We start from the raw sequence: 11,471 nt of genomic DNA on the forward strand, positions 1-11,471 counted from the left end.
TTTTTTTGAGACGGAGTCTCGCTCTGTCGCCCAGGCTGGAGTGCAGTGGCCGGATCTCAGCTCACTGCAAACTCCGCCTCCCGGGTTTACGCCATTCTCCTGCCTCAGCCTCCCAAGTAGCTGGGACTACAGGCTCCCGCCAACTCGCCCGGCTAGTTTTTTTGTATTTTTTAGTAGAGACGGGGTTTCGCCGTGTTAGCTAGGTTGGTCTCGATCTCCTGACCTCGCGATCCACCCGTCTCGGCCTCCCAAAGTGCTGGGATTACAGGCTTGAGCCACCGCGCCTGGCCGCTTTAACATTTTTTAAAAGGTATTTTCTTTATTTAAGATATTTCAGGCTGAGTGCAGTGGCTCACGCCTATGATCCCGGCACACTGCGCCGGGGGCCGGGGTGGCTGGATCACTTGAGCCCAGGAGTTCGAGACCAGCTTGGGCAAAACGGTGAGACCCTGTCTCTTAAAAAAACAATTTAGCTGGGTATGGTGGCACATGCTGTAGTTCCAGCCACTCAGGAGGCTGAGGCAGGAGAATCACTTGAGCCTTGGAAGTTAAGGCTACAGTGAGCCATTACTTTGTCAGTGCACTTCAGCCTTGGTGACAGAGTGAGATCCTGACTCAAACAAAAACTTATTCATATGTACCATGAAAACAAAAGGTATTTTATTCATATATACTATGTATTGAGAAGGCTAGAAACTTAGTGACCACAATAGTTTCAACTATAGTTAAGAAAATTATTTATGTCATTAGTACTAATGATATTACCTTATAAATCCACTGATGAGCTGTTGTCTCATTTAATTCATTCATTAAACAAAACAGCATTAAGTTCCTATCATGTAGTTGGTACTATTTTGGGCCAGGGAATCCACTGGTGAATTACGTGAAGGAAACAAAAGGATACACCAATTTTCTAAAACAGGGGGCTAGAGAGGCAGTAGAGAGTAGTAATTAAAGAGATGGACTCTGGAGCCAGACTTTCTGGGTTCAAGTCCTGGCTCCACAACTCATTAACTGCATGCTCTAGGACAAGTTACTTAACCTCTCTGTATCATTTCCCCATAGTAAAATGGAGATAATAATAGCAATTACCTAACGAACACAGTAGTTTTAAGTATTTACAATTATCATCAGAGAATTTTCCTCTAAAGACTTTAATAGCCTGTGGTTTTCTATTTGCATTTCTGTTGCTCTGTATTAGGCCATGAAGCCCCCTTAAGAACAGTCTGCCTTTGATACGGATTTGCATTTCCATATAGTGTTCAACCAGTATTTGTTGAATGAAGGAAGGTTAGGGTATAAAGTACCAACACATACTACTTCAATGTATAGCAAACTAGGATAAGAAAAGGGGGGCTGGGCCGGGCGCGGTGGCTCAAGCCTGTAATCCCAGCACTTTGGGAGGCCGAGACGGGCGGATCATGAGGTCAGGAGATCGAGACCATCCTGGCTAATACGGTGAAACCCCGTCTCTACTAAAAAATACAAAAAACTAGCCGGGCGGCGAGGCGGGCGCCTGTAGTCCCAGCTACTCGGGAGGCTGAGACAGGAGAATGGCGTGAACCCGGGAGGCGGAGCTTGCAGTGAGCTGAGAGCCGGCCACTGCACTCCAGCCTGGGCAGCAGAGCAAGCCTCTGTCTGAAAAAAAAAAAAAAAAAGAAAAGGGTGGCTGGAGAGATGGAAGATCACGATCTATAAAGTTTAACCTCCCATAAGGTCACCTATATGGTTAGAATAATGCAGTCAATTTTAGTAGTTACTTAAAAACATGTTCACAGTATCACAGTCCTTAGTGAAGGGGTTGTGGCCATCTAATGAACAGTTAATTCCACCTCAGCAGTTTTCTTCTGTATTTTTGGGGAAATTACTTTCACAGGTAGGTAATTCCATCTTATTAATGGTAGTATGAGGCTTAGTTAGTGTTTGAATGTTTGAAGATGAAACAGAGAAAGAAAAGTCCACATATGGTTCTTTCCGCTCCTCTGCAACACTGCAGCTGAAAAGCAGGAGGGTGGGAGAGTCCTGCTGACTTTCACTATGTTACAGTGTGAACATAGGTTACTATTCTTTGCTCAGATATCTGGGCAGTCTGCCAAGATCCAAAGAAGGAATGTCTTTGCTCTTAGCAGGGCACCAATGACTTTCCTGCAGATGCAGGCTCTGTGCTAACTTCTCAGCTGTAAAGATTGAATGTAAGTGTCTCTGTTATTCCACAGACAGATCCACATATTCCTTTTTCACTTTCAAATTTATATATATTTCTAAATTACATGCATTTCTATAACACAAACAACTAAGCAGTACCGTTTAGATTCCTTCATACAGTTTATTTTGCTGTCACTCCCTATAGACAACAAGCTCATTCCCCTTTGAATGAGCTTACAAAAGAAGGCTCTTTTCTCACTCTGTCCATTCACACACTCCCCTGAGGGGGGCAGGGAAATTAAGTCATGTGTGAGTTTGCTGTCAGTTCCAGCAAACTGCCCAGACAAATTCTTCCTCATGTTCTGTCTCTGTGTTATCTGGCACCCCAGTGACCTTCCAGCGGTGGGGCCTTACTAGGGAAAACCAGCTAAGAATCTGTGGCCCAAAATCTCTCTGTGACCTTGAGAAAATTATCTGACCTCACCAGACTACATTATAAGAGTAGATAATATAATCTCCAAATCCTCTTTCAATTCTATAATTCCAATATTTTGAATTGCAAGGAATAAAGCTATCAAGTAATCTACACGCTGATAACATAGTTGAGTTTGTATATGCAGTATGAACTGGTAACTTCATCCAGAATCTCAGTTAGTAAAAATTAAGTTTTCAGGGAGTTGAGTACACGTCTCTCCCCCGCTGCAAGACCTCACTGCGGTGGTCCCTATAAAATAAAATTCAGAAAGGCTTGATAAGTGTAAGACACAATATAGAAAAATGGCAAGAGTGTGAGACTCTTGGGGCAAATCACATTCTCTCTGGGTCTCGATAAACTCAATTTTAAGATGTGAAGTGGGGGGAGATTCATCAAGATGACCTTTAAAAGATCCCATTCAGTTCTAAAAGCAGAAAGTCCAAGGTTCTCACATAATAAGTACCGCTGCTTTCTAGCTAAGATTATTAGGACAGAAACCACTGAAACCACAATTTAAATGACTAATTATGTGACAAAATATACAGGAAGCCCAGGTGTAACACCTACTGGAAATTAGTAGCTGTCTCCACTGGCCCGTTACACAGGCAGAGAGAGTAATGCCCTTGCCTTGAAAACGTTGTCTTTTCAGGTTCTGGGAAATTTCCAATTCATTCAAACATTTCTCCACATTCTCCAGCCATTTTAGTATTTTGGACATAAAGTAGGAAAAACAGTCGCAACTATAAATACAAGCCATTGTATTGATAGTAGGAAGCGATTTCTCTGAGTTTGATGACAAATGTCACCTTCAAGCAGTACGCAGAATATTCCTACGTCAGAGTTCCTTCACCAACCTTCCCCCTCCCCCTCTCCTTCTGCAGAGACAAGCGATGGAGATCTAGGTTATCCAGGTCTTCCATGACAAAATGGTTACTCTGTTACATTTAAAAGAGGTGCTTCTGGAATTCGTAACATATAGTTCAACAAAGACTATCCGCAGTAGTTATCTGGCTAGTGATGCCGTCACTTCAACATGTCCTGGCATTACAAAACAGGTCAATGAACGGGTTCCAAATAACATTTTGAGAAATCAGACATGGCGGAAACACGCATCCTGCAAACGCAGATCGTAATCTGGACCACCAGGTAAATAATACCTTTCCAGCTTTTTGCTTTTTCAAGGGCCCTGTGACAAAAGCTCTTATAAACACTGTGGGCTAATGAGGAGAAAAAGGGGTTAGCACCCAACCTTTCCCTCCCATCGCAAACCTTATTGTCCTTATCAAACAAACAAACATCCTTTGGAAAATAGCTGCAGCGTCGTATTCTGTCCTCCTGCTAAGCAGCAGGATTAAGATCGCGCCTCTCCCAGGACAACTACTTCTCCAGAGTCCTCCTAAGAGCGCCCTATGCCCCGCAAGGTGGAAATCAATCCCTTCCCAATTACTGGGTCACTGCGACAATCCCAAGAAGATGAGTCCGAGCTTGTCAAAGGGCGCGAAGGACGGCACCTTGCACAGCTGCCTCCCAAAAATCCCTAAAGTGCAAGAAACCCCACAGAAGGGCGCGAGGGCCGGAGGTAGGCAGGAACCCGGGGCCCACACTCACCATGACTGAAAACTGCGGGGACAACTTCAACAACTGCAAAATGAGCCTCAGAGAGTCAGGTCACCTCTACGGCGGAACTGACTCGGAGAGGGCGAGCGGTGTTAGCGAGAAAACGCTCCGCTCCCGACGCGGCGCTCTCTGGGAACTGTAGTTTATCCTGCCCTGCTTCTGGCGCAATCTCCAAAGCGTTTCCTTCAAGTGTTGAACTACACTTCCCGATCCGAGAGGGTCCTCTCACTTCCTTCTCACTGCGCTCTGCTCCGATTGCAAAGTAGTCCCGGAGGATGAGCCGCTGTGATTGGAGGACGACGACAAGCGGATGGTTTGGGCTCAGGAGGAAAGGACCTGCCTGATGGCGCCCGGCATTTGGCGGGAGAGATTTCGTTTGTAATTCTAGGGAGGAGAGAATGACCCCTTAGCGACATCACCCCCACGCGCGTGACTAAGACTTCGTCCTCCCGTGAGGATAAACGTGGGAGGTAAAGAGACCTTCCGCTGCGTAAAGCTGGATCGACCCGGAAACAAAATCATTTAAAAAACGATTCACACTCTGGAAGGGCGGGGGAATTGATAAGTTGGGACTACCGGACAGCTTCTCAGGTTGCTAAGCGACGATGCGGGAGCGCGCGCACATCTCGGACGCTTTATAGCACCTGAGGGAACTGTGGTGGCGGCGGCGGCCTGGAGACCCAAGAGACCAAGTGAACTTGTCGCTCCCTCTCGAGTCCAAGGACCTAGCCCAGGAACCTTCTGCCCGGGTAGTGTCTGGTGATGAGGCGAGAGTTTTGCCGGGACGCCTACTCCGAAGCGGCTAGGAGTCGCGCTTCTTCCCCCTCCCGAGGCAGGTGAGCCCTGGCCCGAGGGCAAGGGGTTTTCTTTTAACCTTAAGAGTCCGGAATGCGGTGGTGCGCCGTCCCACTTTGCTTTTATCCACTGGGCGGATTCCTGCTAGCTCGCGGGTCCCTTTACTGAGCGGAGTACGAGGGGCGTGGGAATGCAACTATTCTGCAGGGGGTGGTGCCCTGGAGTAGGTGCACTCCCGATCCCGAATGGAGCTCTTCCAGAATTACATCAAAAATATTTATTGAGCATCTACTTTGTAGGAGGTGAGCGTCTTCCTTCCAGGACGTCACGGTTTACGGATCTAATTTTCTCTAAGCCCTCCGTGAATGTTGAGTTTTGCCCATTCTCTTTTGGAAGAAACAGGATGCGTCTTATACCATCTTGATTCTTAAAGTTATGCCAAACCGGCATTTCTGAGGAAAGACTGGCAGCTGAATGGGAGACGCTGGTTGTTTAGTCATTCAGTCTCAGCTGGTAAAACAACTTAAGAGGTTCTCTTTAAAATTAATGCTGCCAAGAGAATTGCTGTGCTCTTTAAAAGCTTGTTTCATGTGGATGTTAAAAGGAAGATATGATGCTCGGCAGTACCATACACAGCATATACGTAATGAAAATGAATAAAACATCTCGATTAGATAACAATGTTAGAACTTCCGTTTTTTGTCTGTCACTGATAAATGAATGCCAAGTAATATCTTTCAATTTTTCTCTATTTCAGTTTGAGGATTTGCTATTTTTGGAAAGGAATGTAATGCTTTACTTTTAGCATTTATTAATATACCTGAATGACTCTCCTTGTATCTGTTTATTCATTTGGCTCTCAGCCAACATACTTTCCTGGTTTTCCTTTTTTATTACTGGTTCTCAGTCCTTCCGAGTTTTAAAAATTTTTTTTAGTTGTGATCTCTTAACATTGGGGTGCCTGTATTCTCTGTCTATACTCAATCCCTCAGTGAGCTGATTTCATGCGTTGCATCACTTCAAATGCTACTTTTATGTCAAAAACTCTCTAATTTATGTGTCTAGTCCTGAATTAGTAGATGTACATTATTCTCAAGCCTAGGTTCTCCGAGTTTTTACTCTGAGCAGTTACGAAAAATTTCTCCCGTTTTCCTCCTAAATGAAATATTCCACTAGCTGCTAACAGAAAGATTTTTCCATGTTGTTGTCCTTAAAACTCTCATGATTTTACCTAATGTAAATGACGAGTTAATGGGTGCAGCACACCAACATGTCAGGTATACATATGTAACAAACTTGCACGTTGTGCATATGTACCTTAGAACTTTAAGTATAATAAAACAAACAATCCCGTGATTTTTGTCCTTGATTTACAGTGAATTTTACAAGGGAGAGTTTTTATAACCAGAATTCTCACTGCAGTCCTATTCCCATACTCCAACAAGACCACAAACATGTAAGCCCCCGTATTCCCATCCAGTCCAGACATACAGAATTGAAGTCACCTGTATGGTAGCTCATGGGCCTTGTTCTGTTTATAGCTAGTTGACCTTGTAAATCAGGTTAAGGAGCATATTAGCACTGATTATAAGTTACCTTTCTCAGGTAATGTAATACACTGCAAGAGAAGATGTTTGGTCAGGTGGATATGTCAGCACATTTCCAATTATACTAATAAGATTGTCTGTGTTCTCTTCCTTTTGAACTGTCTTTGGTAATAGCTAATGTCAAGTAGCACAATATGTCATTGCACGTTCATTGTGAGTTTGAATCTCCAGGTGGTTTGTGAATGTGTTGCAGACTTTCATATTTTGTTAAGGCAACAAACAGAGCATTAAACTGTTGTGCTATATTTGGAGATATACTTAACATTTTTTTTTGTTTTTTTTTTGCCCAGCCTCTCATTATTTAGTAAGGTAATTTTTTTTTTTTTTGAGATGGTCTCGGCTCTGTGCCGCAGGCTGGAGGTGCAGGTGGGGCGGGAGGGCAGGGCTCACTGCAGGGGCTTGCCGTCGCTCGCGCGGGGGTTTACGCCATTCTCCTGCTCAGCCTCCGAGTAGCCTGGGATACAGGCGCCGCCCCCTCACCTGGCTAGTTTTTTGTATTTTTAGTAAGCAGGGTTCATCTGTTAGCCAGGATGTCTTGCTCTAGACCTCGTTGATCGCCATGTCTCGGCCTCCCAAAGTGCTGGGATTACAGGCTGGCCACCGCGCCCGCCTAGTAAGGTAATATTTATTCAAATTGTAGAAAGTTTGAAATACTATTCTAACAACATCAGCCAAAGATATTAAAGGAGCATTAAGTTAAAATCCTGAATAGAATGTTGGCTCCTGATACCCAAGGCTTTGGAACTCACGATGATACCCAAGCACTTGGAACTCACAAGATCTTATGCTTTTTTATATTATAAAATTATTTAACCTCAGCTAGGTGTGGTGGCTCACACTTGTAATCTCAGCTCTTTGAGAGGCTAAGGCCAGAGGATTGCTTGAGTCCAAGAGTTTGAGACCAGCCTGGGCAATATACTGAGACCTTGTCTCTACAAAACATTTTTTAAAAATTAGCTGAGTATGGTGTTGTGCACCTGTAGTCCCAGCTCCTCAAGAGCCTGAGGTGGGAGGGTTGCTTGAGCCCAGGAAACAGAGGTTGCACTGGCACCACTTGCACCCCAGCCTAGGTGACAAGGTAAGATCCTGTCTCAAAAAAAAAAAAAAAATTATGTAACCTCATATTAATTTTATCTCTAGCATATATAAAATTGTTATAGATCTAGTTAAAACTCATTCATTTTAATGTTTTCCTTAATGAAGTTCTATTACACTTTTAAGCTATTTTATAACAATTTTATTATAATCTGGTTCCTTTTTGTTAAAAGTAACAATGTAATATTTACAGAGTACTATAATGTGAAGATGCCTTTACACTGCTGTAGGTCTCAGTAGTTACATTTTTAGAAATATGTGCTTTACCATAGGATCATGTAATTAATAAACAGCCATGTTAGATAATAAAGTGTGATTGAAAATAGGATTATTTATAAAGCAAGATTAAGACTTGTGAAATAAATCAGAGACCAAATTATTACAAATATTTTTTAAAGGAAAGATTGCAGAGCTAAATAGTTGACCTTAGCTGAAAAAAAAAGTTGACTTTTACGCTTTTAAAATTTAAGTTAGGGCCGGGTGCGGTGGCTCAAGCCTGTAATCCCAGCACTTTGGGAGGCCGAGACGGGTGGATCACGAGGTCAGGAGATCGAGACCATCCTGGCTAACACGGTGAAACCCCGTCTCTACTAAAAAATACAAAAAACTAGCCGGGTGAGTTGGCGGGCGCCTGTAGTCCCAGCTACTCGGGAGGCTGAGGCAGGAGAATGGCGTGAACCCGGGAGGCGGAGCTTGCAGTGAGCTGAGATCCGGCCACTGCACTCCAGCTGGGCGACAGAGCGAGACTCTGCCTCAAAAAAAAAAAAAAAAAAAAAAATTTAAGTTAATGCTAGGTATCTTGGAAATTGTTTGGTTGGCTTAAATGACATGCAGGACATTTTTGAAAGTATTCTCAAGTAATTTCTAAAATGAATATGTAGTATTTAAAAAATAATTATTACATTCACTTCAGTGAATCTTAAACGTAGTAATTCCAAATTTAGTTATGGCAAAAATAAAAGTGCTTGTAATTCAATTTAAAACTAGTCACAATGAGAAACACTTTATTACTGTGTCTTACAATTTTATACATACACAATTTGTACACGTTTTAAACTATAACATTTGACTAGAATTTTCAGGAATGGTGAAATATGGGATATTTTAATAGAATAAAAGTTTTAATCATGATCATTATGTAGTCAAGTTGCTTCGAGTGGTCAAGTGGTAGAATTGAGTGGAATAATTTGCTAGGACTTCCTCTTTTAACTTTAGGTAAAACAAGGTAAAACATCAGGATTCTGTTTGATAGTTACATGTTTCCAGAAGTATGAGCTACCTAACCTTGAGTTTTTTTCAAGTGGAAGGAGCAGAATTTATTTTTCTTAACTTTACTACCTAGCTGTGTGACCTTGAACAAGTTTCCTGGTCTCTATAAGCCTTCATTTATTAATAAAATGAGGCTAATAACACAGAGTGATCATTATATCTGGAAACATAATATAGCAATTCCATTCCTTTACATACCCACTTAAGAGATGTACAAGATGTTCATAAGCACTGTTTCTAAGAGCACAGCTCTAGAAATTACCCATATGGCCATCAATAGGAAAATGTAAAAATCTATTGAAAATGAATAGAACAGAGCTACACACCAACATGGATGAGCATCAAAAATACAATGTTGATTGAAAAAAGCAAACCATATAAGAATATATACAGTATGATTTAATTTTATAAAATTAAAATTAGCAACAAATACCATTCAGGATTTCATACACATCTGGTAAAACCATAAATAAGAGCAGGGGAATGATTAATTCAGAATTCAGGATAGTGGTTGCTTGGGGAGGAGAGTAGGAGATGGGGTACTGGTGTCTTCAAAATGTTAGTAATTTACTTCTTTTTAAGCTGTGTTAGTATGTGGATATTTATTCATTCATTTATTTTGAGGTCGTCTCACTCTGTTTCCCAGGCGGGAGTGCAGTGGTATGATCATATCACTGCAGCCTTGAATTCCTGGGATCAAGTGATTCTCCTGCCTTGGCCACCCAAAGTGCTGGTATTATAGGCGTGAGCCACTGCATATAGTCTGGTTTTATTTTTTCTTTTAATTTAAGATACAGATATACCTCTGACCACTCTTTTTTCTTCTTCTTCTGCTTTGAGATGTGGTCTCGCTAGGTTGCTGAGGCTGGTCTGTAACACCTGCGCTTGAATGATCCTCCTGCCTCAGCCTCCCAGGTAGCTGGGACTACAGGCACTGACCACTCATATGTATTCGATTTTATAGAAAACATGGTGACTTAGAACTTTATCTTTTATTATTGAACAGCACATTTGAGAAAGAATAAAGTCAGTCATGAAACTTGTACCCTAAAATAACTATTTACATTTTTCAAAAAAAAATTTTTTTTTTTTTGAGACGGAGTCTTGCTCTGTCGCCAGGCTGGAGTGCTGTGGTGCAATCTGGGCTCACTGCAAGCTCCGCCTCCCTGGTTCAAGCAATTCTGCCTCAGCCTCCCGAGTAGCTGGGACTACAGGCACGTGCGTGCCACCATGCGTAGCTAATTTTTGTATTTTTAGTAGAGATGGGTTTTCACCATGTTAGATGATCTCCATCTCTTGACTTCGTGATCCACCCGCCTCTGCCTCGCAAAGTGCTGGGATTACAAGCATGAGCCACCGTGCCCTGCCAGGTTTTCAAAATTTCGAGGTTAAATTTAAATGTCGTCTTGCTATTTGTCTTCCATTTGTCCCATTTGTTCTTTGTTCTCTCTTCTTTTCTTCCTTCTTTTTGATTAATTGAAATTTTTTACAATTCCATTTTATCTCCTTTGTTGGCTTATTGATAGTAACTGTTTATTTTAGTGACTGCTGTAGGTTTTATAGCATACATCCTTTTATCATAGTGTATTTTCAAGTAATATTATACCACTTCATGTATAAAAACCTTTCAATAATTTACTTCCATTTCTCTTTTTCTGACTGCTTTACTTTTACATGTTATGAGCCCCATACAACATCATTGTTATTTTTGCTTAGTCAGTTATTTTTTAGAGATTTAAATAATGAGAACAATATCTTAAATATTCGTCAATATAGTTACTATTTTCAGTCCTTTAATATCTTTTTATAGATCTATATTTCTAATATAGTATGATTTTCTTCTGTCTAATCTAGTTCCTTTTAAAAGTATTTCTTGAGGTTAGGATTGGCTACTGAAAATTCTGTCAGCGTTTGTATGGAAAATGTTTGTTTGAAAGATATTTTCACCGGGTATAGAGTTCTAGGTTGACAGTTTTTTCTTTCAGTACTTTGAAGATCTTGATCCACTGTTTTTTTTCATTTGCCTTGTTTCTGATGAAAAATCTGGTATCTTTATCTTTCTGTATTTGTACTTACGTTTCTGTTTTTCTCTGGCTGTTTTAACATTTTTCTCTTTATTACTGGTTTTGAGTAATTTCATGTGCCTTGCAAGTGTAGTCTTTCGTGTTTCTTATGGTTGGGGTTTATGGAGCTTCTTGGATCCATAGGTTTGTAGTTTTCAATGAATTTGGGGAAATTTTGACCTTGTTTCTTGAAATATTTTTTCCTATTTTTTCTATTTTTTCTGTCTGCCCTTTGATTCTTGCACTGTTTTGGGGATGACAGTTATATGTATTGTGAGCTGACTGAAGTTGTCACAGCTCATTGGTGCTCTGTTTATTTTTAAAATTCTCTTTTTTTTTTTTTTTTTTTTTTCGTGTCTCTGCCAGGCTTTGGTATCAGGATGATTTTGGCCTGATAAAATGAGT

General features: G+C 41.4%; 2 protein-coding genes across 2 annotated transcripts in view; one reads left to right on the plus strand and one right to left on the minus strand.

The window, feature by feature from the left end:
• Positions 1-4,666, minus strand: part of MDH1 (malate dehydrogenase 1) — a 23,508-nt gene extending 18,842 nt beyond the window's left edge. Inside the window, exon 1 of the mRNA XM_017854924.1 lies at positions 4,229-4,666. Within this exon, the coding sequence (XP_017710413.1) occupies positions 4,229-4,231 (3 nt within the window). The 5' untranslated portion in view covers positions 4,232-4,666. The remainder of the gene's footprint in view (positions 1-4,228) is intronic.
• WDPCP (WD repeat containing planar cell polarity effector) overlaps positions 4,230-11,471 on the plus strand; it is a 202,988-nt gene continuing 195,746 nt past the window's right edge. Inside the window, exons 1-2 of the mRNA XM_017854918.1 lie at positions 4,230-4,319; positions 5,044-5,073. Coding sequence (XP_017710407.1) covers positions 4,230-4,319; positions 5,044-5,073 — 120 coding nt within the window. The remainder of the gene's footprint in view (positions 4,320-5,043; positions 5,074-11,471) is intronic.

Source organism: Rhinopithecus bieti, unplaced genomic scaffold, assembly GCF_001698545.2.
Source record: "Rhinopithecus bieti isolate Rb0 unplaced genomic scaffold, ASM169854v2 scaffold_36840, whole genome shotgun sequence".
NCBI classification, from domain to species: domain Eukaryota; kingdom Metazoa; phylum Chordata; class Mammalia; order Primates; family Cercopithecidae; genus Rhinopithecus; species Rhinopithecus bieti.